The sequence below is a fragment of the Metarhizium acridum genome, assembly GCF_019434415.1.
Source record: "Metarhizium acridum strain ARSEF 324 chromosome Unknown scaffold_568, whole genome shotgun sequence".
Taxonomy (NCBI): domain Eukaryota; kingdom Fungi; phylum Ascomycota; class Sordariomycetes; order Hypocreales; family Clavicipitaceae; genus Metarhizium; species Metarhizium acridum.
The window spans coordinates 1608772-1634508 of record NW_027094041.1 but is presented as its reverse complement, the minus strand read 5'-3'; the positions used below and the strand labels follow the sequence as shown (position 1 = coordinate 1634508).

General features: G+C 52.6%; 7 protein-coding genes across 7 annotated transcripts; 3 read left to right on the top strand and 4 right to left on the bottom strand.

The window, feature by feature from the left end:
• Positions 1 to 103: 103 nt before the first annotated feature.
• On the bottom strand, positions 104 to 1084 carry YPT52_2 (GTP-binding protein of the rab/ypt; the record flags this gene model as incomplete). The annotated part of the gene is made up of 5 exons (XM_066121740.1): positions 104 to 451; positions 557 to 748; positions 842 to 868; positions 932 to 951; positions 1009 to 1084. The coding sequence occupies 5 exons, from the start codon at positions 1082 to 1084 to the stop codon at positions 104 to 106; spliced, it is 663 nt and encodes a 220-aa protein (XP_065973357.1).
• Positions 1085 to 2361: 1277 nt separating this feature from the next.
• On the top strand, positions 2362 to 4650 carry SAC1_2 (Phosphoinositide phosphatase sac1; the record flags this gene model as incomplete). The annotated part of the gene is made up of 3 exons (XM_007815420.2): positions 2362 to 2587; positions 2673 to 4405; positions 4480 to 4650. 3 exons carry the CDS (start codon positions 2362 to 2364, stop codon positions 4648 to 4650), a joined length of 2130 nt encoding a protein of 709 aa, XP_007813611.2.
• A 400-nt stretch (positions 4651 to 5050) lies between these two features.
• On the bottom strand, positions 5051 to 8941 carry J3458_019877 (uncharacterized protein; the record flags this gene model as incomplete). The annotated part of the gene is made up of 1 exon (XM_007815419.2): positions 5051 to 8941. The coding sequence occupies exon 1, from the start codon at positions 8759 to 8761 to the stop codon at positions 5051 to 5053; it is 3711 nt and encodes a 1236-aa protein (XP_007813610.2). The 5' UTR covers positions 8762 to 8941.
• A 572-nt stretch (positions 8942 to 9513) lies between these two features.
• On the bottom strand, positions 9514 to 12908 carry ISM1_2 (isoleucine-tRNA ligase). The gene is made up of 3 exons (XM_007815418.2): positions 12633 to 12908; positions 10233 to 12569; positions 9514 to 10176 (listed from the first exon to the last, which is right to left on the bottom strand). The coding sequence occupies exons 1-3, from the start codon at positions 12680 to 12682 to the stop codon at positions 9699 to 9701; spliced, it is 2865 nt and encodes a 954-aa protein (XP_007813609.2). The 5' UTR covers positions 12683 to 12908; the 3' UTR covers positions 9514 to 9698.
• An 83-nt stretch (positions 12909 to 12991) lies between these two features.
• Positions 12992 to 13897, top strand: J3458_019875 (uncharacterized protein; the record flags this gene model as incomplete). Its single annotated transcript, XM_007815417.2, has 2 exons — positions 12992 to 13226; positions 13281 to 13897. The coding sequence occupies 2 exons, from the start codon at positions 12992 to 12994 to the stop codon at positions 13895 to 13897; spliced, it is 852 nt and encodes a 283-aa protein (XP_007813608.2).
• Positions 13898 to 14681: 784 nt separating this feature from the next.
• Positions 14682 to 14990, top strand: J3458_019874 (uncharacterized protein; the record flags this gene model as incomplete). The annotated part of the gene is made up of 1 exon (XM_066121739.1): positions 14682 to 14990. The coding sequence occupies one exon, from the start codon at positions 14682 to 14684 to the stop codon at positions 14988 to 14990; it is 309 nt and encodes a 102-aa protein (XP_065973356.1).
• A 5533-nt stretch (positions 14991 to 20523) lies between these two features.
• J3458_019873 (uncharacterized protein) lies at positions 20524 to 21066 on the bottom strand (the record flags this gene model as incomplete). The annotated part of the gene is made up of 1 exon (XM_066121738.1): positions 20524 to 21066. One exon carries the CDS (start codon positions 21064 to 21066, stop codon positions 20524 to 20526), a length of 543 nt encoding a protein of 180 aa, XP_065973355.1.
• Between the last annotated feature and the right edge of the window lie 4671 nt (positions 21067 to 25737).

The following is a 25737-nucleotide window of genomic DNA, read 5'->3' as shown; positions in this document are numbered from 1 at the left end:
ACCTATAAATATGCGTTTGGTGGCGTCTTCTTCCAACCCGTATAAAACCCACGTCTAGCCGCCTCAAGGCGGCAAACGAAAAAAAAAAAATTACCAAAACAATTTAACAGCTGCATGGCCCGCTCACGTTGGTGTTGGCAGTTTCGGGAGCCAGACTGACGCCGGATCGCTGACCGGGACGAGTATGTCGAGGCCCAGCTTGGTCTAGAGGAAGCTCCTTAGCAATGGCAGTGAATAGCTCGCGAACGTTCTCGGCCGTTTTCGCTGAGGTTTCAAAGAATAAGAGATTCGCCTCTCGGGCGTAGGCCGCGGCATCGGCGGTGGGGATGGCACGCTTATCGGGCTGTTCGGTAACCAAATCAAGCTTGTTTCCAGCCAAGGCGATGATGATATCCTCCTTGGCCTGACGCTGAAGTTCCTTCACCCACGCCTTGGCTTTGTCTAGTGATGTCTACAAAGTGCCAGCGTCGTTAGCACACTTGCGTCTAAAGGGCAGGATGATAGAGTACGGGGATGAATGCAGTGAGAGGTGAGGAGACCTGCTAAGAAGACGTACGGATTGCGTAATATCGTAGACAATGACGGCGCAGTTTGCGTTGCGGTAGTACATAGGGGCGAGGGATTTGTAACGCTCCTGTCCGGCAGTATCCCAAATTTCGAACTTGACTGTGGTGTTCTCATCGAGGGAGATGGTTTGTGTCAGGAATGCGGCGCCGATGGTGGACTCCCTGAAAGAGTCAAATTGATCCTGGAGACTGGGTCAGCTGAGTGAAATAATTTGTGCATGGCAGCTCCTGGCTACCATGATGGAACCAGGCCAGGAGAATGGGTTCCCATGTACCTTGACAAACCGCAGGACTATTGAGCTCTGCAAGTCTAATGTTAGCCGCCCCTGCAAGGCCTATTTAGCATGTATTGCATTGGTATTCACCTTTCCGACGGCGGATTCGCCTAGAGACACACTGTTAGTAGGGGGAGACTGGTGAGCTGGGAACATGGGCCTCGTACCAAGAAGAACGAGCTTGAACTGAGCAAAGCGGTTGTTCATACCGCGGGCGCCGGCGGTAGGGCCTCGGGATGACATGACTGCGGTGACTGCCTGACTGGCGAGTTGGCGTCGTCGGTTGGTAGAGTTGAGGTGGCGGTCGTCGAGATGTTGCGATCTGACCACGGCTCAACAACGGAGGGTCTTGATGGGTGATATGTCCCCAGGTTCGTACGGAGAAAAAACAAGCGCGGGCTCGGAAGACACAGGTTCAAACAAGTAGAGGACCGACGCGGATAGTTGTAGGACAGGAGAGAAAAGCTGCCGCCAAAGGTTTGGAAATGAGGTGTCTGGTGACGGCGGGTGATGGTGGTGCTAGAATGCTGGGCCTGCTTCGCGAGTGAGTCGGATCTCCGTTCCAAAGTTCGCCGTGTGTCCAGATTTGCGTACTCCGTAGTTATGAGGCACACATCAGGCGGGAAGCGGGAGGCGGTGGTAGGATTGTAGGTGCTCAGGTCTAGGTACCTAGGTACTTGGATGTGGTGAAGTGGCTTGGCGCCGGTTGCGTCGACATGGTAATACGCCGTAGTTACCGCATGACCCCAACGGGAGCCTGCCTACCCGGTACCCCATGATAGTCTTGACTCTTGACGCCAGACATCAAAAGTTACGTCGGCATGGTGCACTCCGCCTCATAACGCAGTATCTGGCAGCCCATCTTGCCACCATGTGAATAAACAATCTGTACGAGTACGTATAATGTAGGACGGATCTGCACAGCGACTGCATGGGTGGCTGAGTATGTACAAACCCATGCTGCTGCGTCCGTCTGTCCTCCAAAGACGGGCCCTCTCAGGGCCATGTGGTAGATTGCGGCAGGCACTCAGCGCGTGGTACTGGTTTGGTCATTGCGCCACCGGACAGTACAGACAGTACCAGACCGCACTCATAATAGTCTGGTAAGTCCTGCGCTACCTACCTACCTAGGTACTTAAGGTACTTAAGTATGTCCAGGGCAAGCGTGGAATCCCCAGGTACCAACCAAAGTACCTTCTCCGGACATCTGGATCCCCTAGACTAGGTCCAGCTGCCTGGCGCATCGATTAGATACCATCGATACCGAGGGTTCCTGTCCCTGCGCCCCTCGCTAAAAGTCACGGATACCCGAATCTCAGCTTCGCGGCGTGTCAACATAGAGTTGGCCACGTTTGCTCAACTGCTCACCCAACTTCAGCACCAGAGTCCTAAACGGCGAGTTTCTCTTTCCGAGACGCTGATTCTGGCTGATTGGGCACACTTTTTTTTTTGCCTTGCAGCTACTACTTCCCTTGGTCTTTTGTTGCACTCTCCTGTTGAGACGGCTTCCTGCGCTCGCGATGCCGGCCCTCGCAACGCCCAAGTTCCCCTTCCGGGACATCAACCTTAGGATTACCAACGATGCCTATACATTCACCTCGCCGTCGTCTCCCGATGCCCCTGCGCTGGTAATTGACCGTCCTACAGGTGATATCCGCCTGAGCGACTTCAATCCGCAAACTACCAAGCGGGCAACTCGGGTGTCGAGCATCGCTGGCATACTGGGCATTGTCCAGCTGAGACTCGGTATGTTCTTCTACCATGCTCTTCCCCCCTTCTCCCGGTGGTTGCAAGCCAGAGCTTCACCTCGCTAACTAGAAAACGAATACAGACAAATATGTCATAGTTATCAACAAGGCCCAACCCGTGGGCCGCCTCAAGGGCCACATGGTGTACAAGATCATTGCCGCCGAGATCCTCCCCATGCGTGAACGCCAGATCCACGATCCCGACGAGGATACCTTCATCAGCCTCCTCAACGGCTTCATCCAACGAGGGCCAATGTACTTTTCGTACTCAATCGACTTGACAAACTCTTTCCAACGCCAGTCGCAAGCTGATACCTCCAGCCCCCTGTGGATGCGAACTGACGATCGCTTCTTCTTCAACAAGCACCTGCAGTCAGACATGATAGAATTCCGTACCCGAGGCTCCAGAAGCCAACCAGGAAAGCAGGCAGCTGTTGACCCATACATCCTCCCCTGCATCTTCGGCATGCTAGAGATCAAGCCCACCAAATTTAAGAACACTCCCCTTACAATCATCATTATCTCTCGCCGGTCAAGGTATCGTGGCGGAACCAGATACTTCACCAGAGGCCTAGACGAAGATGGCCATGCTGCCAATTACAACGAGACAGAGCAAGTCGTTATTCTCAACGACAGTAGTTCGGGCCTGGGAGGCTACGCCGGCAGCAGCGATATGCAGAGCGGCAAGCTTGGTAGCGGTCCTGGCCAGGAGATGCAAATCATGTCTTATGTTCAGACTCGTGGCAGTGTTCCTACCTACTGGTCCGAGATCAACAGTCTAAAGTACACACCAAAGATCCAAGTTCGCAGCACAGAAGCTGCCTTGGCCGCTGCGCAGAAGCACTTTGACGAGCAGATTCGCATCTACGGCGACAATTACCTCATCAATCTGGTCAACTCCAAGGGCAGGGAATGCAAAGTTAAGGAGTCATATGAGCAAATGTACCGCTCGCTTGCCTCGGCGCCCAAGGAGCGTCGTGAAGCCGACACGCTCACCGATGAGAAGTTCCACACCATCCAACCCGGATCAAGAAACCAGGAGTTTGACCGCCTGCACTATGTCTATTTCGACTATCACACCGAGACAAAGGGTATGAAGATGCACAAGGCATACGCCATTACAGAAAGGCTGCGCGAGGAGCTGATAGCCCAGGGCTACTTCCGGGGCGTTGACGTGCCCGCCAACGTAGACGGCAAGATTGACGCCCGCAGCCTCCAGACCAGTGTCATGCGCACCAACTGCATGGATTGCTTGGACCGGACCAACGTCGTGCAGAGCATCTTTGGCCGCTACACCCTGAACCGCATCTTCGAGGATCTCGGTCTAATGCCACGTGGCGCCCAGTTCCGTGACGAAGACCCAGCTTTTGAGTTCCTCTTCCGCAACATCTGGGCTGACAATGCCGACGTTGTTTCCGCAACGTATTCCGGCACCGGCGCCATGAAGACAGACGTCACTCGCACAGGAAAGCGAACCAAACTCGGCGCCCTCCAGGACGGCCGCATCGGCCTTACCAGATACTTCCTCAACAACTTCCGCGACGGACCTCGTCAAGACTCGTTCGATCTTTTCCTCGGCGCTTACGATCCCAGCGCCACCAATGTCGGCACCAGCCTCATCTTTGTCGACAGGCGGCCTACCCTCATCCAGTCGATCCCCTACATCCTAGCCTTTAGCATCTTCATCGTCCTAGTCGGCATATTCACAAAACGAGCCCCGGACGCCAAAGTTCTCCCCATGCGTCTCTTTATTCTATTCTGGAGTGCTGTCGCAGCGTGGTGCTTCCACTTTGTCTGGACCCATGGCATGCTCTACGTGCGCAATTAACCCCCCCTTCCCCTCCTAAACATCTAGTTTACGTACATATGTTCCTTGCTAACATAGCGCAGGTCAACTGGCCGCGTTTGAATCCCCGTCCCTTCGCCGTGGACGGCTACACCGAGCACTACGGTAAAGCACGCAAGGACGCTATCATCGGCACATTTGTCGCCCGCCACGAGAGGGGTCTTAGCACGGCGAGATATCTTAATGCGGAGGAGGGCAAGAAGAGGATTGAATAGACATAGACACGTCTTGTGTGTTATCAAAAGGAGCAATCGCGGCCCGTATTTATTAGTTTTAGATGCTCATTTGTTGGCACCTATGTTGGCCATAATTCAATGCAATAGACGATGAATCCCCTATGTACAGTGCAAACCACGCAATGTGGCACGTTGACGTACAACTGATTTGGGAATTACAATCGTCATCTGGGTGTCTATTCTCTGTTCCGAAAGTGTCTGGTTCGCTAATGCTCAAACTACCGGCTATGCACCACCAAATATACAAAAAAAAGCAAAAAGAAGCGGGGTATCAAGTTACAACCTCGATGGGAAAAAAAAAAAGAAAGAATACGCTTGGACGCATGCTTCAAGCCGTAAGAGTATACACGTGATATCCAACATCTTCAATGAGAAGTAATCACAGCCACAAGAGCCATCGGACACCGTTCCATGTTCCCTTGCCCATGCCCAGGAATACTCGCAGGATCATCACCATAAACCACACGTACCACATGAACCCGACGAGAAGCCACTCCACTGTCAACCAGAGCGCTCGTCTGATCCATCGTAGACGCCGTCTTCGTCTACGGAGCATCTTCTCCATAATGTCTACCACGACTTTGACTTTAAGGGGCTGACCGAGCGCCAGGTCGCGGTTCGTCTCGTCTGCCAAATCAGCTGCTTTACGACTTTGTTCGGAGAGATCATCGGCAATGCTGGACCGAACGTCTCCGATGCGGTTTTGGAGCTGAGGACTTGTTCGGTAAGTGAGCCGATCAGCAGAGGCCTGCCACCGCCGACCCGAGTTTTGGATGGCGGTGCTGAGGGCACGGCCAGCTAGTGAGTAGAGTTCGTAGTATGCCGTTTCACGATCTCCTTGCTGGGCTACTTCGGGACATATCTTGGCTATGTCTGCCCAGCCTATATTTGCGCAGTTGCTGCCTGAGGATCGACCCGTCGCCGCTAAACTATCTGGACAGAAAGGCTTGTGTGCCTCCTGCGCTCGCCGGTTAATCTCCATTGCCTTGACGCCGGTACTGAGAACCAAGGCTCGCATGCGGGCAATCTCACGGCGAGTGAGTCGAGTCTGTTCTGTAGGCGTGGCTTTGTCTGCGATCGACCAGTGTCTGCTCTTGAACGATCGACCATCGTCTTCTGGTCTAGACAAGCTAAGCGTAGAGTTCAAACGATTGCTTGTGTCTCCGACATCTTCTGGCGCACTGCCTTGCCGTGACTCTGATTCTGAGATATCAGAATCACCCGGCTTGGTGGATCGACGTCCAAGTAAAGCAGAAGACGACGCTCTTCGAGGATCGAAATGAGGCGGACGAAGCATATCAATTCGAGATTGCTGCCGGCTACGATTTGCAGAAGCTGGTGAGCCCATATCCCCTTTGCTATTATTCGCGTTGTGTGTGGGATTAAGGTCTTGGATGTGATTGAACTGAGGCATGGAATCCAGAAAGTGCTTCGGCTGACTCTGATGGCCCGCACCATCGCGTTTGGAGGGCATCTGTGACATGTTTGTGGATGATCTAGAGCGGCCACGAGCCTTCTCACTCTCCGACTCGTCTGTAGTCTCATTGTCGGGTGTAGATTCACTCGACCCGTCTCTCCTCCAAAGCATGTCGCCTAGTTTTGAAACACCACCCCGAATAACAGTGTCGATTCGCGGTCCGTTGAATATGCCACGAAGCCCAGCCCCTTGATCCTCACTGCGAAGGCGAGTGCTTCCCGACCTACGGTGCGTTTTAGTCGGACCAAAGGGTGTTGGCTCCGATGCCCCCGTCCGGGGGGGACTGGATTGGAGCTTCTCGAGCAAATCTGGGTTCTCCGAAGGCGGACTGGCTTCTTTGGCAGACACATGATGGGTCTCATCCGGCCCGGGTGCTGGTTCACTAGCCTTGTTGTCACGAATGATCTGCTTGATCTTGATGATGGGATTCCTCGTCGGTGATCCAGACCGACTCGATTGGTGAAATGTGTTGGTACCTAGGGCGGGATCCGTGCCTCCTCGGGTAGGCTTAAGTTTAGGAGAGGTTGGTAGCGATGAGCCCTTGTAGATTGGAGACTTCTGAGGCCCTTCTGTGGCATCAAGACTTCGCCTCCCTGGCTCATACCGGGGTGGGGAGCCAAGGTAGAATCGGTCCAGGACAGGCTTTCGATCGGAATCGCCTGTGTCGATCAATGAACCCTTGCTACTACTGCTGTGGAAGCGAGTAGGCGGCTGCGACAATGGGTTCTTTTCTGGTGTCTTGACACTACTCGGGGAAACAACCGGCTCCTGATCAGATATTGCATCAAACAAATCTCGGTCGCGTACGTCCCTCGCAGCCGTCTCAAGCATCTGCTCCTGAAGAAGACCGTTGCTTGTCTTGGGTATGGTCTCATTAACACCTTTTTCCTCGCGAGACGTTCTTTTTGAGACACCGGTATCATTTTCGCTACTGGAAACATCAGAAATAGAATCTTTGACATGCCACCCAAGGTCATGGTGGATATTGTGAAGCTGGCCGCCATGGCGATGTGGAAATGCCCTGATATTATGCAGCGTTTGCTTCGCTGTATCTACCTTGGAGGTGTTTGAAACTGACGGGTTGAGATCATGGTCGTCTTGCATTGAGAAAGGAGGGATGACCTCGAGGGTGTCGACAGCCGTTTCGCGAGACATGGTCCGTGCCATGTTTGTAGTTGAAGGGAATATCTTGCGCCAGGCACGGTCCTCAATAAGTTCCTTGTGATTCTCTTGTTCCAGCCAGTACGCATCGGCTACTATATCACAGGGTTCAATGAACCAGTCCACCCGGGGCCTCCTCACTCGAGCCGCTGCCCTTGAGCTGTTATCCGGGGAGATTTGGCTACTTGGGTCATCCGCTCCTGGGAACCTAGGCAGAAGGGACCCGCTATCATCTGGATATGCTGCAAATGATGTCGCCCGTTCAACCACTTTGTCGACCCATGATTTAACGCACTCCAAGTCGCCAAAACCCTGTCTTTCTCCATCAATGACTTTCCGCTCGCGTGCTCGAACTTTGCGATTTCGAATGTATTGCAGCGGATTATATTGCCGCCCTAGAGGCACCTTATCCCCAAGGCCAAACTGGAAGGGTTTATTCGCCGTTGGGGAGACCGGGGGGCTCGAATACACCCGCTCAAGTCCTGGCTTTAGAGGTGGTAGAACATCAAGAAGCCTTCTGTATTGAGCCATCAGCTCTAGGTGATCCTTGGCTTTCTGCGCTCTGGCTAAAGTCGAGGACGAGAAGTGATATCGATAATGTGAATCATGCCCACCACCCTCGAAGCTCGACTCGAATTTCCCAGAGGAGCGTCTCGGAGACTGGGCTTGTTGATATCTGGGACTATTATTGTATGAAGACTTCCGCTGTTGCTGAAGGTGCTGTCGGAGATTGCTCCCTGAACTGCCATCAGGCAACGGCCCGAGTCGCGGGGGGGTATTTCGTGAGAAGTTTCGTCGCGAAGCGATACGTCGAGATTCGCTCAGGTTCAAAGCCATTTGCACAATTTGGGCTGATTCAGCATCATTGGCGGATTCTCCAGAAGTATGCGGTGGCTGGAACGGTCGCTCTGACTTTACTCTGGCGACATCTTTCTCAGCAGACCCGGCGCTTCGACTCTCTACGCTCTGAGGAGAGATACTAATCTTATCGCGCAAGCTTCCACCAGAACGCTCGTTCGGTTGTAGAAACTGCCTGTTATTCGATCGTGAAGGCTGCGGCGTACGTGGGGACTGCGGTGCCTTGCCGTTTGGTTGTAGACTGTCCCTTGCAGACCCTCGACTTGCATGTCGTCTGTCACCGGAAATCGAGTCGTGGAGTAAGAAGCCGCCGCCAGATTTGTATCTCGGTCTACGCCGTGTACTCCCTCCCCTATGTAGACCATCTCGAGTGTTGTGGTCTGCCTGTGCAGGACCAGAGCCACGGTGTTGTTGGCTACCGCCAGTGTAGCTCGGTGAGAGACTAGTGCCTGAGATGAGCTCGCGCCGACCACCGCTGCGACTCGACTCCCCCGTCTCGTAGCTATTCCTGGACCGACCCTGACTCTCTGCGGTCAAGAGACCGGTTCGGGAGTCGACGTGGCCCGGCGGTCTTGGTGCATCATGGTCCGCCATGGCGCCGGTGTTTGCCACATACTCCAGGCGCACAGTGGATGAAGCAGGCGGCTAGAGCTCAGGTGCTCCGGTTCACCATCTTCAGTCTCGAAGGGGAAGATACAGTGTACTGGTCTTCGGGGGAGAAGAAAAGCGTCACGAGGAGAAGGAGGCGGATCTGTTGATGGGTGTTTGAATCTGAATGACGAAGCTGGAGACGCCCCTTGAAGCTTGAACCACCGGAGGTGCTTGGAAGTGGATGCACACGACTCCATACAAGAGCGAGCGCGGGTGACATGTGCCGGGGCAAGAGCCACCGACGTCTACGCATGTAGGGAGTACCTAGTAACTACTGGTTGACGCCTCGCCTTCAGTTTGCATCACCTGTCACAGCAGTCGCAAAAGCCCGCAATCATTGACCAGTTGACATGTATGTACAAGACGTAGCCCTTCAAATGTTGCTTTCTCGACAGCCGGAACCGAGGGCTCTACGCAAAATCAACCAGTTGACCTCTCCCGCGTCATTCGCACCGGCTCGGGTAGCACAACGGCCCAACGGTGTGGCTGCAAACGTACCAACACCAGAGTCTTGAACGGCTTCCTGCAGCCACACACACTCCAGATGTCCCGGCATCAGCTGCCTAGCATGCAAGTGCGTGCATATCAACGCAGTACTGTATTACTGCGTCGCCCAACAGCTCAAGAATCAGGACGGCTTGCAGGAGTCGGCGTAAGACCAATCAGCAGACCCAATGCTGCTGCCAATCGTCATGCTGGCATGTGAGACTCGGACAAAGCTCCCTTCTCCAAAGAGCCTACGTTTGCTGATGTGCGCTGCCCTCACACATATGGTCAAGTTCATGGCGTATTCTCGTATAGGATTTCTATTGTACATGATTGTGTGGTGATGTACACTCTATGTCTATCCATACAAAATCATTCCAGGGACGTACACCGCCTACGCAGCAGCCGCGACATCACCAACTGCATCCTCGCACCTAACACAAAGCCCATCTTCCTGCGCAGCAAGGTATCTCCAACACCTAGAGCACTTCTCCCGTCGCGGAGGTAACACATGCACTGTACCCCCCGGCGCCGCAGGGAGCTCGAATTCCCGCGTGTAGCACCAGGCTGGTTCATCGTCCACTGCCCTGTTCACGTCCACATGTGACACTACAAACATCGCGTCAAGCTCGTCGAGATATTCGTCAAGCAGGGTTGCCAACTCGTTGTTCTCAGTGTTGATAAGAATGGAACATTGAAGCGAACTGCCTAGGGCTTTCGCCTCACGTGCTTGTTCCAAACCAGCCTTGACAGCACCATGGACAATCCCCAGGGACACTGCATCGCGACGGAGTTTGTCCGGATCGACTGTTAGTCGAGATGGATCGATCAGCGGTGACTTGTATAATTGTCGAGCTGGATGTTTCAAGTTGCTACGTGGTTGTTAGACTTTTACGACTCCCCAACATGCACCGATAATAAAACTTACACATCATGAACCATCCATGACGGGCGATGGGACCATGCTTCCTCAACTAATACCGGTGTGATAGGTGCTAGCATGCGCAGGAACCCAATGAAGATGGGTTCAAGGGCGCCCCCGCCGTCACCGCAATACAGACGATCCTTGAGCGCCTCGAGATAGAAAGCAGACAGATCAGTTGCTACCCAGCGATTGATAAGGCCTGTTGCCTTGTGGAACTCGTAGTTATTGACAGCCTCCCAAACCTGAGCCATGGTGTCGGATAACTGCGCAATGGCCATTTGATCGAGCTTGGTAAGCGGAGCGCTGCGGCTGGACTCGTGCAGCGACCCGAGCACCATCTTCACAATGGTACGATACTTGATGAGCGCGTTGTGAATTGGTTGCAGGATAGAAGGTCCAATCAATATATCAGACGTAAAATCACAACTAGCAGCCCACAGTCGTAGAGCATCCGCACCAAGGGCGTCGAAACGAGGCGCGTCTTTGCTACCACCTTTGCTTTTTCCCTTCAGCGGCGGCAGCAGTCGCCCATCTATGACCTCTTCAGGAACAATGGTATTGCCAAGTGACTTGGACATCTTCTTTCCCTGGGCGTCAAGAGTGAATCCGTGAGTAATGAGCGTCCTGAAAGGCGGTTGGATGTCTGCGTCCGACACACCGTCCGCCTTTTGCGATGCAACGTACGTTAGCAAACTCGATTGAAACCAGCCGCGATGTTGGTCCGAGCCTTCAAGATAGACGTCGACAGGCTGCCCGACTTCCGTCCAGCTGGTGCCGCTGTCGAACCATACATCCATGGTGTCTGTGCCTCTCCAATGTCTGCCCTGGAGATTTGCCGGCACCCAGGCAGGATCGTCAATCGGATCAGAGAACCACGCCTGTGACGTCCGCTGCTGCATCACAGAAATAATGTGCTCGATGGTTTCTTCGTCCATGACGGCATTGCCAGCCTCATCGTAGAGGGCGGGAATTGGAACCCCCCACGAGCGCTGCCGCGAGATGCACCACTCGCTTCTGCCCTTGACAAAGCTCTCTAGACGAGATCTCCCCGATTCCGGAACGAACCGCACGTTGCTCAGTGCCTTCAACGAGCCCTCTTTTATCCGTCCCACATCCGCGAACCATTGCGCTGTTGCTCTTAAAACAACGGGCTGTTTCGTCCGCCAGTCGTACGGATACTTGTGCTGGATATCGTGCGTAGCGAGAACGTCGTCCTTTATTAATTCCAAGACGGCCTTGCCACCGCCTTCCAAGATTGAACGGGCGCCGGTGAGCAGCTGAGGCCGATCGGGGTACGCCTCCTGCGTAAAGAATCCTTCGTCTGTAACAGGAGCAAACGCCTCGATTCCAAGCCTAGCACACGCTTCATAATCATCCTGACCGTGTCCGGGCGCCATATGCACCAGCCCTGTACCCGAATCAGCAGATACAAAGTCGGCATGAACAATGGGTTGCTCTGCCGCTAGCTTGCCGCGCAGCGCATTTCGATATCTCAATCCAGCTATTTCCGAACCGCAAATCGAGTCGTCCACGACCTCAAACGGGGGCAACAGTTCGCGCATAGCATCAACACGGCTGGAGCCAACCAAAAGACCATAGTCGCCAACTCGTAACAACGAGTACAGCAACTTGTCATGAACGGCGATGGCCTTATTAGCAGGGAGGGTCCACGGGGTAGTCGTCCATATAGCAGCGTATATAGGACCGTCAAAGCCAGCAAGGGCCGGTATCGAACTCAAGTCCGAAACAATAGGAAGTCTGACATATGCCGCATGAGAGACATGGTCTTCGCGATACTCCAACTCGGCTTCCGCCAGCGCCGTCCTCGACGAGACGGACCAGTATACAGGCTTGTGCTTGCGGTAAATCAGTCCATGGCGCACCATTTTCTGAAAGACCCTCAATTGGCGTATTTCGTATTCGCGGTCCATTGTAGTCCATCTGTTCTCCCAATCGGCCATGACCCCAAATGATTGAAATCCCTTCGCTTGTTCGGTAATGGTCTTGCTAGCCAGCTTTCTCGCCGATTCGCGCACTTTGACGGGACTTAGTCCCCCTGCGGTGTTGGACCCCAAGGCTTTCATCTCAATTGGGAGACCATGGCAATCCCAGCCTGGCCTGTACACTACTCGCTTTCCGTTTTGCACCTGGCTGCGAACAATCATGTCCTTGAGGATCTTGTTGAGGGCATGGCCGATGTGTAGCGGGCCGTTGGCGTATGGGGGGCCATCGTGCAGGACGAATGGGTCGTTCTGGGGCCGATTGCTCGTCTGCCATTGGTATAGGTCGTCGCTGCAGTCTCGAAGATATCGTTGCTGCAGCTTCGGATTCGGACGTGCCCTGTACCAAAAAGTGAGCGAGGTGCCTCGACTCGTGCGACATCCAGCGGGCTTGCATACTTACGGAAAACTCGACTTGGGGAGCTTCAAGGTCGCTTTCCATGACTTGGACATCTTCGTCCCTGTGTCATGGCCCAGGACGTGCTGGTCGAGCTCGGCCGTGGCTTGTCAAGGCACGTCGTCGCAGTCCGAGAAGTTGAGAAATTTGTCACTTTGCGGCGAGCCGACCAGCTTGAGCGCGTCTGGCGTTGGGCTGCCAGACCCCAGAAGAACTCGGGGGTCCAGTTTAGCGCACTTGACAGCATGACGTGGGGCAGGCAGTACCAGACATTATACTGATGCTGGTCTGGGGTCTGGTGCAACTACCACAGCCCCCGGGACCATGAACTTCGCATCACAAGCATCCGGTAAAGCCAGCACAGCATGGCGCCCATACGTCGCTATTTACGAATCACAAAATATTCTGTCCTAGAATGCCGCATATACCTAGACAACCCTTCACTCGCGCAGTCATGGCTTCTCAACCCGCGCTATGCCGTTCTGCCTCGCATCATTGATAACATCCGGCCGCTCGTGCTTCCCAAGCTCCGTGAAGAAAAGGAACGAAGCAAGAAGAAGGGTTCCAAAAAGAAAAATATCAAGGACGTGATTGTACAAGGTATGCGGGCACCGGGCCAATGAGACTGGGGGTTTCCTACTGAAAAGCCTACAGACGATTTTGAAGTGTCCATGTTCTTGACCGAAACGTCGACCCGTCACTCTCTCCTGACAAAGAAGAAGCATTTTCGGGAGAAGGGTCCCCATATGATGCAGTCTAATTCCACAAAACTTATAGGCGAGACTAACATCGTTCCTGTTGATGTTGATGGCGGGAATGAGGTGCCTGGTTTGCGGGAAGAAGACAGCGACGACGGCGACGACGTGAGACTATCAGACATTCCCGTTGCCAGCGCTCAGACGCGGTCTAAGAGACACAGGGACAATGTCAATTCAAACGCAAGAATCCAAAACAGTCATGTAGAGGCAGAAGGGCAAGATGCTATTGAAATCGATTCCGATGCAGACGAGCCGGCGTTGAAGCGGACACGGTTTCCCGACGCCACGGACGAGGATGAAGACGACGACGACGACGACAAGAAGAAGCTAACCATGGATGTGTCTTACGAAGGATTCGCTATCTACGGGCGTGTGCTCTGTCTCGTCGTGAGGAAAAGGGAAAACAAGACCCCACGACCTCGGCACGACGGCACCAACAAACCTGAAGGCCAAGCCAGTATGGAGAACTGGATCACCTCAACGCAGATCCCAGTCGGTGAAGATGTTGCCTGAAATATGGCATTCAATGACTCAAACGCACACTCTCTACTCCGTATAAAGTCGAAGTATTGTACTCATACCCAAGTCAAAACAGCGTCAGAAACCGAAATCGCTGTTCTACCAACATGGCGTAATTCGTCTGATGACGATTGTCTCCGTTGTTTCCCAAACAACTTGCCCAAAACACTAGGGCGTGCAGCGTTTGCGTGCAGCAACCACGTCCACGTCAGCCATTGCTCCGTACGGGCTCCTTTTCAAACAACCTTGTGAAGCTCCTCCACGCCAAGACAAAAGCTGAACATGCTGTCGAAACAGCTGAATTGCCCCGCACGGAGAAAGTGTGTGATCCTGACGCATGACACCTTCCTCTCACACAAAGCAAAAGAGAAACACCTTGCCAGTCGGCACGATCCGTCATTTCAGTCCCCAGAAGGACAACCAGCATGAAACTCCCCCGGCCAGAATGCTGTACATCCGACCCCTTACCAAGAGGAAGCATCGGCTTTTGCACAAATCTCCATCCTTAGCAAACACCGGAATTGAGGGAAAATGTCTCCAAACCGAAAAGTAAGTTTGTGATGGAAATTACTCCGTACTGGGAGGGGAGGAGGGGTGACGAGCCAGGGGTTCAAAAGCAGAAGACGTCTGATTGGCGCGATTGCAACCAACATGCTGGTCGACTGAGGTGCGGAGGTGCGGAGGTGCGGAGGTGCGAGGATATTGTTTCTGAGACCTCCTTGCCTTGACTAGTTTCGACGTCACAACCCAGGTAGGCAATCAATCGCGAAAGCTGGTCATGTGGAAGGCATCCTGGACAGGGATTCAACGGGATGATGCGTTTTACCGCTCGTTTCTTGGTGTGGAGGCCATGGTCATCATCGCCGTCCTCGCCGGCCAATGTCGCCGTCGCTCTTCATTTAGTCTAGGTCTTTTTTCTTTCTTTCAACTTTCCAGACTGCTCGAAATATCGTCTTTGCCCATGATTTTGTCCGCTGGAGTGTGCCGGTCTCGTCCCATCGTTAGTTTCGTCACATGGGTGTGTAGCACAAGTCACGTAGCATCAACCTTTAATCACGACAGTGTCAATCTCATTTCCCAGGGGTGATTATCACATTGTCCCTACCACTACCCCCAAAAAACATGACAAGTGGAGCTGGGAGTTGTCATCACAAAAACATGCGTCTCGTGTCTCGTCTGACCAAGAGCTGACTAGTTCTGACTCGATAACTTCTCGGTAATCAGAGTACCTAGTTCCCGTCCCTGAGCCAAAGGGAGGGGGCAACGTCATTGGGGATGCTGGGGATAGTCGACTCTCAAACCTGGCCCAGTCTGAAGAGCCGAAGCTACCCAGGCTAGGTAGTCCTCATGTAGTTACATATGGCCAAAATACAGTGGTGTTAAAAGCATGTTGTGACACATTGCCAAGGGTTGACGCCTCGAAACTTTGCAGTATGCCATGTGTACTTGTTGCCCAAGTATCTGTTGCTTGTAGAGCTGTACATCGGCGTCCGAAGGTGAGGCGCTGGATATTGGAAACGCTGCCCGCGGACGCGCCAATGTGGCCTGGACGGCTCGCGAGGTGGACCGATATCTTCATGATTATGGCGTCAAGTAGTTATTATTGGCATCAATTCCGACGTGTCCGTCTCAAGACCACACCCACATGCATCCACGGCAGCTGGCCGGCTCGGATGGTGGATGCGTAAGACGCCGCGGCCGGTGCGGCTTATCTTTCGATTTTGTTGTCGTGATTGATTCCGAGGACATGCCAAACCCTTGCAAGATGTGGTGAGCCGTGCATGTTTGCATGTTTGCATATGGGTGTGCCTGGTGGCGTGGGAAACGGGCCATGTCCAGGCAAGGCGCACGTTTGTTCAGCGCGGCGGACTGGGCGGACGATTACACACGCGAGCGGAATAAAGGCGTCCTGGATATTGCAAAGGAGCTGCGAAGCAACAAGCTTCCTTTTTATGCCGCTTGACCAAACAGAGAGCATGGCAACCATATCCTGATTTTGCCGATGGGATACCGCCGAGTACTTGCCGCACTGGACTGGAGCTTGTAAGTTGAGTGGTAACGAAGCAAGCAGAAACGGCTCGAGGCTCCATATGTCCAGATGAGAATCAACGCTGCATCGCTAGTCGTTGACTCGTCTCAGAAGGCGAGGCCCTTCTTCTTTTTCTGGTTCCCAAAGGTCATGTCGTAAAACAGCCCAATATGCAACGAGCACAAGGACTCGGAATGTATGCCGTCCTTCAGCCAGCCAGGACAAGCCGTGAAGAATATCGAACGATTCCACATGTTTGAGACCTCGTTGCGTAAGGTGTCCAATTGCCATCTCGAAAGCCGACTCGGCCGCATCTCTGCACCACCAAAAAGTGAGAAACGCTCGGCCAGGGGCCAACAGGCGCAGTGATTGGCTACAGTCCTTGTTTCCACGTGGCGGCTTTGAGCTCCAAATGTTGTGGCTTGCCTTGGAATACGGAGTACGGGTGCAAGGCGCCCTCCGTACGTATAATGGCATGATTACAATCACCACGGGTTATCGTCGATGCTCGTGGGCTACGCATCGCAAAGTGGTCAGCAAGTGAAACCACTCCAGGCACGCCATGACCTGGAATATCCCGTGAGATACATACGGTTTCGCCGGAATTTCACTCCGCTTTTGCCGTAAATAATATGGAGGCGACAGCCGTTACGAAGCCCGAGTGCATATGAACCGAGTGTGCTTGGATGGCTTATTGGCCGACGAGACTATTGACCCGCTACCGATTATCTTTGTAAATAGCTTCCGACGGGTGAGGGCGTTTGGCATTGAGATGGCTTTGATTGTGCTCCCAGTGCATATACGCTGCGGAATGCCAAGCCTGATGACATTGGGGCGAAAATGCACGGCCTCTTCACTTTTTCCAAGAGAAGGCGTCGAAAAGGGACGTCGGAACGGCTGATGGTCAGTGCGCCGCCGATTGAGGGGGAGTCTGGAAGATTGAGCTTGGAAGCGCAAGTACGTTCCCGGTCTTCGGCACTCCAAACTGGAGTTCTGCATGAAGTCTAAATCCTTCAGTATCATCGAGATCAGTTGAACGCCCGTGTCTCTGCATCTCCTGGTAGTGATACAAGGCTGCGGGGCCATGCCAATCCTCCAAGTTCGAGGCTGAGGAGTTCGAAAGCCGTCTCAACCTCGTATCCCTTTGAATGTGCGAAGGTGCAGCTTTTGTAACGGACCCACTTGTTCTGCGATACCTAGCCGGTACCTTTCTTGCAACAAGGTCAGCCACTAAACCTTCCACACCAAAATTATCATACTAATAATTCCGGCCTTTATATAATGGAGCCAAAAAGTGACATCGCGAGTATCTCAACAGCCGATAATGCGTTATTTGTTTGCCTCGAGCCGGCAGAGATTTCGGGCGGGCGACATTTTTACGCCCTTATCACAGCATAATCTTGTCCAACGAGGGAAAAGGGCTCAATGCCACGCTTGTCAAGGCTTTCAATGTGGTCAAAATTAGGTCACAAAGCCAAAAAACAGCGCTTACAGAGGTCTCCGGAATAGGGCCAAAAAGGCCCCGTACGCCCAATTCGGCTGCGATAAGTGCGAGGTAGCTTTGTGTAAATCTAAAGATTACTGGTACTTATATCATCATATAATTTCTTAGTGTGGTTAGGTACCTTTTAATAATTGGCTTCTTATTGGCCCATACCCCGGTCCGCTACAAAAGCTGCACCTTCGCACATTCAAAGGGATATTTGGCAGGTCCATGCCGCGTCATGACCAAAATGTGACACACGCCAGTGAATTAGCATGCATGGCCCTGCTTGACTTTTATTCCAATATACACAAAAGTATTGTCAAAGTCTAAGCGTCATCGATTAAGGTTCTCTTGGCGGAACCGGCATCTGCCTGGCCATGACAATAACATTTTTCACCAGCTTTCGGTTCATCTCCATTGCCGAGCGGGTGAGCGTACACCAACTGCCTCGAAGCCGAGACTTGGGATGAAATTGGTACCCTGGACGCCGGACACGCCTTGTATCCAGAAAAGCAAAAAGGCCTCAGCCTGAAACCCACGACATGGTCATGATCGTATGCAAGCCTGAAAAGGGATCCAGTGATGAGCTGACTGACGCTCGTCCAGGGCCTGGCGAACCAGCCTCACCAAGTCTCTCCGCAGTGGTACTCCCAACGATGACGACGGTGAGCCTTCAAACTGTCGTTTACTCCCCTTTGATCCATCCGCTGCAGGGTTCATCGATACATGCCGTCGCTTACGAAAGGAGCAAACGTGATAATTCAGATATTGAATCCCTTCTCGGGATGCAGCTTGCGCGACCGAGAGGTGAGACACACGTGTAATAAGGACCAGCTATTAGTGACACGCATCGTTTTCTCAGTCCGCGGCCGCAGCGCTGGACAATAGTGCAGCCTGACGCAACCCCGAACCAGGATATGCAGTGCATCCTGCGGGAACACCAGTGGTTCTGGAAGTCAGGCCGCGTCTTATGTACATATCACACCTGCGTGCGCAGAACCCAGAACCAGCGCTGCTGCATAACACTTCAACCCCTGTTTGATTAACCACCCGTGACCTAACATGGTTGATAGAGCAAGGGGACCTTGCTGTATCAGCGATGTAGGTATTTTAGGTGTGATATTGTTAAGTAATTAGCAGGGATATTAGCGAGCCCTGGTAGAGAACATGATCACCTGTAATTTTTTTTTCTCTTATAAAAATCAGGTACTTACTTCCCCCACCTCCTCTCTATAACTTATATTTCTTATTGGTCATATACCCCCCTATAAAGTCACGGCTGGTTACTCAAACAGGGGTTAGAGTGCACACGACTCGGCTCGACACAGGAGGCATCGATACGCCCGTCCCAGCTGGCTGGTTCAGAGACAAGCATCGGGGTCCAGCATCCCAGTTTCTGGGTCGTGCTTTTGCGGAGTAGCAGGGCCAGAACCCCCAGGCATTCGTCTTGGATAACTGGGATATTGGCATGTTGCACGAGGGCCAGCAATCTCTGCTGTCATAGCCGTCAGATGACTTACGATGCCGTCAGCCGTGAGCTGACACTGCAAAAAAAAAAAAAAAAAAAAAAAAAAAAAAAAAAAAAAAAAAAAAAAAATCTCTGCAAGATTTTGGGCCTGTCTCGGTCCCTCAGGAGTATCGGAATCATCATATTGCTGAAACTGGGAGGCTTCCATCCGGAAGGGTTTGAGGGCAGGCCGAAATTCCTCTCGTCGGTGCTGGGGAGATCCAATATTGCAATATTGATTGACTGCGCCCGAATAGAATGAAATGCCTACCGTTATGCATGCATAATCGCCCTGTGCTGAGAACGCCGCTGACAGTCTCTGTCACTGTTGGAAGCTTTGACTCGGCGACAGGGAAGAAAGAAGGAGAAGGAGAAAAAGGATACAAGACCAGAAAGCAATTACTCGTGATGCCCTCCCAAATCAGTGAGGATATTAAACTGCATTGAAGAAAAGCGGCCGTGCTCTTTTAATTGGCAATGTACGGGCGCATGCACGCATGGGCAAGCCTCAAGCCACGGAATAATTCATTTCGTCCTCATCTTGGCATCGACCACCCCTAACTTCCCATTTTGCTGGTAAATAATAGGGTGGCCCCTTAGGCCATGACCGAAGAACGCACAGCCCTAAGTAAAAACGTCAACTGCCCTGAAACAGGCAATGTTAAGTCAAAATCTGGTACTCCGTACAATCAATTGTGTGGCACTAGTAGAGGCGCGAAACAGAGGGCATTGTACAGATTACACTGTTTTAATCAGGCCATCAGCATGCGTCGTCGAAATTGATCTCAGCCACGAAATTATAGGCCCAGAGGACAAGGAAATGTCCCGTCAGGGATGGACGGTTCCGAGGCTGAAGAGATCATTCTCACTTTGAGAGGCAATTTTCTAACAACTTGGTTGTAGATCTGCATCACGATGAAACGGCGGTGAGGTTTAACCTTGGACATCGACCCAACCCACTACCCAATGGCTTTCTTGAAGCGTTGCTAATTGACGAAGCGATGACAACTAGCCCATTTTAGCAAGTCTATCCCAGATGTCGGCATAGGCTGATTGGGTATTCCGCAGGTGCGGTACTTTGAGGTAATGTGTTGAGGAACAGTGCGCGTGTACGGAGGCAGATGGATTAAGTTGCCGCCCGTCTCTATGATTTGCGGCATATGCTCAAATCTGGGTACGTAGGCAAGCTCTGAGACTAGGACACCATGGCCTCGTAGCATTTGTTGTAAAACATCAAACGCCTTTTGGACAGTGACTTCTGGCCACTGAGAGTAAATTGGTGCATGCTCATCGTTCGGCAACCTACCGAGCAACCGGTAGCATCATTCGTTCAATATTCATCCATGGCAATTTGTGGGTCGAAGGGGGCCTCTGGAATTAGAAAAAGAAGAAGAAAAAGTACCCATGCTCGTGAATCTTTGTTCAGCTATTATTACCCCGGTTCGGCTAGGACCCTTATGATTTCATTGTGGCTCTTTGTTGACCCGCTTATCAACTCCGTTGCTCATCTCCGGATTCCTGATGATGGGGCTAGAATCACAAGGCAATCCGACCAGTTGAGAGAGAACAGGCCCGTCACCATCGTCAAAACCCCACTGCTACCGAGCTGCATGTAGAATGTAGATGGAGCAAGGAGAACAGAGCAAGCACTTCTCCAATTGGAGTTGCGGTGGTTCGGATCTGCCTGCCAACTCAGCAAACAGAATGTCCACAAGGTGAGTCATTGCTGCAGCTGGCCTAGTCCTTGTCCTGCTTTTGAGTCCTATTATGATAGATTCAAGGATGGTGATTGGATTTTCGAGTTCGAGGTGCGAACCTAGCAGCCTGACGCAACGGGACCCAAATCCATGGGAAGGTGGTTGGGTGGTAAGGCTGCAGGACGAATGACCGCGTGATAGACTGGCAATACTAACCCCGGCCCGGGCCTCGGGTTCTCTCTGGTGACTGGCAAGGGTTGCCAAGGGCTCACCGTGATTTGATTGACGGCAATGCTCCGTACAGTTCTTCTGGATAGGGTTTCGCTGGGGGCTTCTCGAAAGGCTCTTAGTAGTACTGGTGCGACGAATGTCAATGGGCATCGACTGCCACTGAGTTGTCGATTTGGGTTGACCGACAAATTGTCGATGAATATTATTCGGCATGCCGCGGTAAGCTGGCGGTCAGCAGGATGGTCAAATGACACAAGCTATTCTCAATTATTCGCACTTGGAACCATGACTGCCATGTCATAACCGCAACGGGAACAAGGCTTGTCAATGGTAATGGCCAAGGCGCTGCTAGTAAGAAGGCTTAATTCTGAAGCACTCCCTAGCCGAACAAACAGTCTGAGAAACAGCATCTCAGCGCAATAGAAGAAATTTTCTTGGCGCAAACGTCGGGGAAGAGGCTGAAAATTGACGCCAGTCTGCCGTTCGAGGTCCAGCATGTAATGGCCTTTGCAGCATCGTAGGGTCTGTTTTGCAACAACTCAGCCTCCCAGCGATCGAGATCTGCTTGTTTTGGCACACTTGGTATCGCATAACATCCATCAGGCCAGTGCCCCACCATTACAGCGGCAAACCGGTTGGAACTCACATTCGAGAACTGGACAATTCTGTCCGCTGCCACAGTCGACTGGGCATCTTGTCCTGATGCAGACGATGCCGGGGCGAGCAACTGGACCAGGACTCCATAGCCGGTGACGGTGCTATCAACATAATAGTATTGGCTGGCTCTAGGGAACGTGCCCCAAACCCGGCTAATGAGGGACGTTGATTGCTTCCCTAGCCGGGACACTGACCTAAGCCATGTAGGCAGACCGGGGACAAGCCGTAACAAGTGGCCAGATGACTTGCTTTGTGATCGCGTTTCCTGTTGAGGCACGCCTGCACGCCTTCCCCCTGTCCAGTTCCTGCACTGGAGTTTGTGCTACGTGTCACAGTTGCTGGGAGTGAAGCTAGGCTGCTTGCAAACGAGTGGCAGGCGGCGATGGGGTGCATCGTGAGGCTGTATGGTTATCATGTCTGGTCCCTTCCGGCCCGCTGCTGAAGGAAATAACGTTTAGAAAAAAGACAAGTCTCATAATTTTTGCTTTTCTTTTTTGGAGTGAGCCCTTAGTGTGAGGGGTTAGTGGATGAGGGAGTTGTTGTCAATCCGAGACAAGCAATTGTTGGGGAAGGAGCAGATGATTCGGGAACGGGGTACGCAGTACGTAGTACGGATGACAGAGAATGGAGTATGAGTACCGAAGCTACTCCGAACTGCGTCCTCTGTATGTATTACATGACAACAATAATAGCAGTTGGCCAATTTGGCTTTGACGTCAGGCGCACTCACGCCATCCATTCCTCTTGCGTGACACATCGACGTCTCGACGTGGGATGATTAACCCCCACCCATGTTTCCTGAGTCTTTCTTATTTTTGCATCCAGCATTGATCGGCCAGGGTGTCGGGTCGAATGTCCTCGTGATAGTGGCAGGTCTCGCCATCAAGCCGAAATTGGGACTCATTCGACTATGTGGCATGAACGGAGATGGCACTGCATACAATAGTGCCTGGCTGCATAGTCGGGGCTGGCCCACCTCGCGCTTGTCCCCAAGTACCTGCCCGGGTACTTAAGTACCTAGGTAGGTAGACGGAGTACAGACATGTACATAAAAAAGGACAGAAATTACACAGAGCGGCTCAGATGCTTCGATGAAGCTTCCATACGGTGGGGAGGCAGAGGCGGTGGAAAATAATCTGGCGCGGTGTAATTAAGGCTAACTGTGATTGTGGTGGATACAAAACAACACTGACGCCTCCAGATTCATTTACGCCATTCAGCTACACCCACTGCAGCTGTTGTTGAGACATGTCAGATTTGCAAAACCTCCAACTACATGAACAGCGAGCAGTCTCAGACTGACTCGGCTGATAGAATCCAATGCAACACGGCTGCGCCCATTCTTCCGGCGGATAGCATGATCGGACGGGCTTCAAGGCTGCCACACCACGCCGGTTCTTGCTTGACTGCATGTTGCATGGCACCAGAAAGAAAAATGAGGCGGGCATTTGGCGGTATGACGGTATAGCCATCTGGCGGTATGGTAGAATTTACCTTCAGTGTTGGAGAGGCGGGCCTGCATTCGCGCCGTCGTTTAGGGGCTGGGTTAACTGGTCTGTCTGCTATGACAGACGTCGGAGTAGGGGTCGCTGTCGCCCTTGCCCTTGCCCCTCGACTCGTTTGTTTTTTTCTTTTTCTTCTTTTTCCCATGCACAGAGTAAATCAAGCCCTACTTCTCGTGATGAACGAGCTGGATCAGACAGGGGTAACACATGTCGACGTCCAAACTGGACGTTGCAGGGGCCAATGGCCGGCACCCCCAGCACCTGTTTCAATTTCACTAGCGGGCCCACTCCTGGCTGCGCAACAAAATCAGCGTCAGCGCTCGTTGAGAGCCCTCAACTTGAGACCACGGCCCAGCGTTGACCAGTGGGGCCGGTTGCGGTCTCGTAATTGAGGTCGCCTGGGCTGGTGCACCCGGGCCGGGGTACTCGAGATGTCCTCTTCGGGGCACGGGTGCGCATCAAGTACCTCCAGGGTACTTGTCTGGCTGGGCGGGAATGGCTTGGCCACGCCCTGTGGGCTCTGCCGCGACCGACCACACACCACGGCTACAAGCCAGGCCTTGACCACGTCGTCAACCTTAGCAACTTTAGCTTGCTGCCGACCGCCCTGAATCAGGTACCTGGGTGCCGAACGCCAGTACTTGCTCGGCGGGTACCGGGGGTGCTTGGCTGGTGCCTGGTTGTCTGGTACTCTTGTACCTCTGCCTCGGCGACGCTTCACCCCTGTCGTCCTGCCACTGGCGCCTGGCCGATGCTCAGATTGCTGTCTCCATCCCGAGCCTGCCTGGGAGTTTGAGCGAGCCTCGCCTTTTTGGATACATAAAGGAAAGGGCCCTCCCTCTTCGTCCAGGAATTGTCACGGCCTCTCCAGTATCACCTGAGTTTCAGAGAAATTCACTTCATCTCTCTTCAAAGGAATTCATTGTCATTGCCTCCAACATCGCATCTCCGTTTCGGATCAAGACCTACAAGTTCCTATCACTACAACCTACGGCCATCCCGAGCCTTTCATCACATCACCACCAGTTACTGTCAAGCAGTTTACAGCGCAAAAAATCCTGAACGATTTATCTCGATACTCACAATGCCTGCCCAACGACCATCTCATCTTCCTCCATGCCCTGGCCCTCCTCCCAGCCGGCCTCTTCCGCCCCTGCCCAACCGCGGCTAAAGCTTCCACTCTTCTGGACGCTCGACAGACTTTCACACTCATGTTCACTCTCGGTACTGCTCGCAATTTAACAGAAGAGCCACTCAGCTATGGAGGCTTAGATCTGTTGATGGACTGGAATAACAGAGCCGCTGCACGTTTGGACGCAAGGCTTTTCTTTGGACGGCATCTCATGGCGTGAATATGCATGTCAGCCGTCTCATTTACCCTGACCTCCCTGGACGTGGGGTCGGATATGCATCTACCCTTGGATTCCTTGAACTGGCTTCTGCATGTTATGGTCACCTGCTTCAACAGCCCCACGACGTACACCTCCACTACCTCGTTGCAATATCAATAAATCAATTGGCTCGTCTTTACCGGCATCTCTGCAGGCAGCTGCCAGACCAGGGATAGGGGAGATTATGACGAAGCGTAGGAAGCGGAGTCAGCAGCAAATATCGGGAGGGCATCGTCAAACACGCTGTATGCCCTCGGTGCACCAACTCCACTTCCATGGCCGCACAATGGGCCTTCGGCCACGTCAAACAAATCGTTTACTGTCTTGGGCTGGCTCAAGCGGAAATACTTGGTCTTATCTTCATCATTTCGCAGGCCGGTCTCGGCTCACAATCACCCCATGTATACTATATTATTATTTAATCGGTTATGTTCCTTGGCCTTGGGCAAAGATTGCGTTCTGCTACACCTGCATACAGCTCATTTCGGGGAGACTTTGTAGGGGGTTACCCATCAGCATTTGTCGTTTCTACTATAGAGGGCATTGCTTGGATACAGGGGGCTCGGTTTTTTTTTTTTTTTTTTTTTTTTTTTTCATAGCTATTTTTCTTTGTTTGCCAGGAACAAGTCATCGCTGATACCCTCACATATGCGATGACAGTGGTTTTTTTGGATTGTATGCCTTGAGATGTGAGGAAGAGTAATGACCGGAACGTTGGGAGAACGGGGACATGTAGATTACTACTACCAAGACTTCATAATAGAAGTTGCTTTACACAAACTGTCCACTGATCGCTCGGTGTTGACGTTTGACATGCCAATTTTAGCGTACCAGTTCTTGGCCTTTCGACAAGACAGCCTTGGCTATTGTATTGTTGTGTCCCCCCGCATGAACGAGCTCTAGGTCTCGTCACATCACCAGCGGACGCAAACGGGAAGTCTTCTGCCAAGAGGCTCGGGCCATGGTCTGTTCTGGTCACCCCAAAAGTCTCCAGCTACGCGATCTTGGTTGTTTGGCTGCTCCAAAACGCCCTTCATGACCAGCAAGGCAAGTGGGGAAAAGGACGATGGAATACTACAAACTCTGCAGGAAGAGATGGCGACACATGGACGGATGTACTTCATACTGGCCAACATACGGAGTAACTTAAGGAGTCTGGTACATAATACGGAGTGCTAACTGCTACTAGCAGTACCACCACCACCAAGCCTCGCCGTTGCGCAAGGGGCGTGCGGGCTGGTTGGAGACAAGGGCGACAAACATGGGCGCTTAGCCAGGGCGCTGCTGGCGTCCGAATTGGAACATTCACAATGACACGATGATGACGGTGC

What these genes read in the sequence shown, in the direction of transcription:
- ISM1_2 (XM_007815418.2), bottom strand. Translation starts at nt 12,682, where the DNA reads ATGTCCAAGTCATGGAAAGCGACCTTGAAGCTCCCCAAGTCGAGTTTT. An exon ending in CTCCCCAAGTCGAGTTTTCC is followed by an intron (nt 12,570 to 12,632) that starts GTAAGTATGCAA and finishes TTTTTGGTACAG; the next exon opens with GGCACGTCCGAATCCGAAGC. An exon ending in TCATGGATGGTTCATGATGT is followed by an intron (nt 10,177 to 10,232) that starts GTAAGTTTTATT and finishes ACAACCACGTAG; the next exon opens with CAACTTGAAACATCCAGCTC.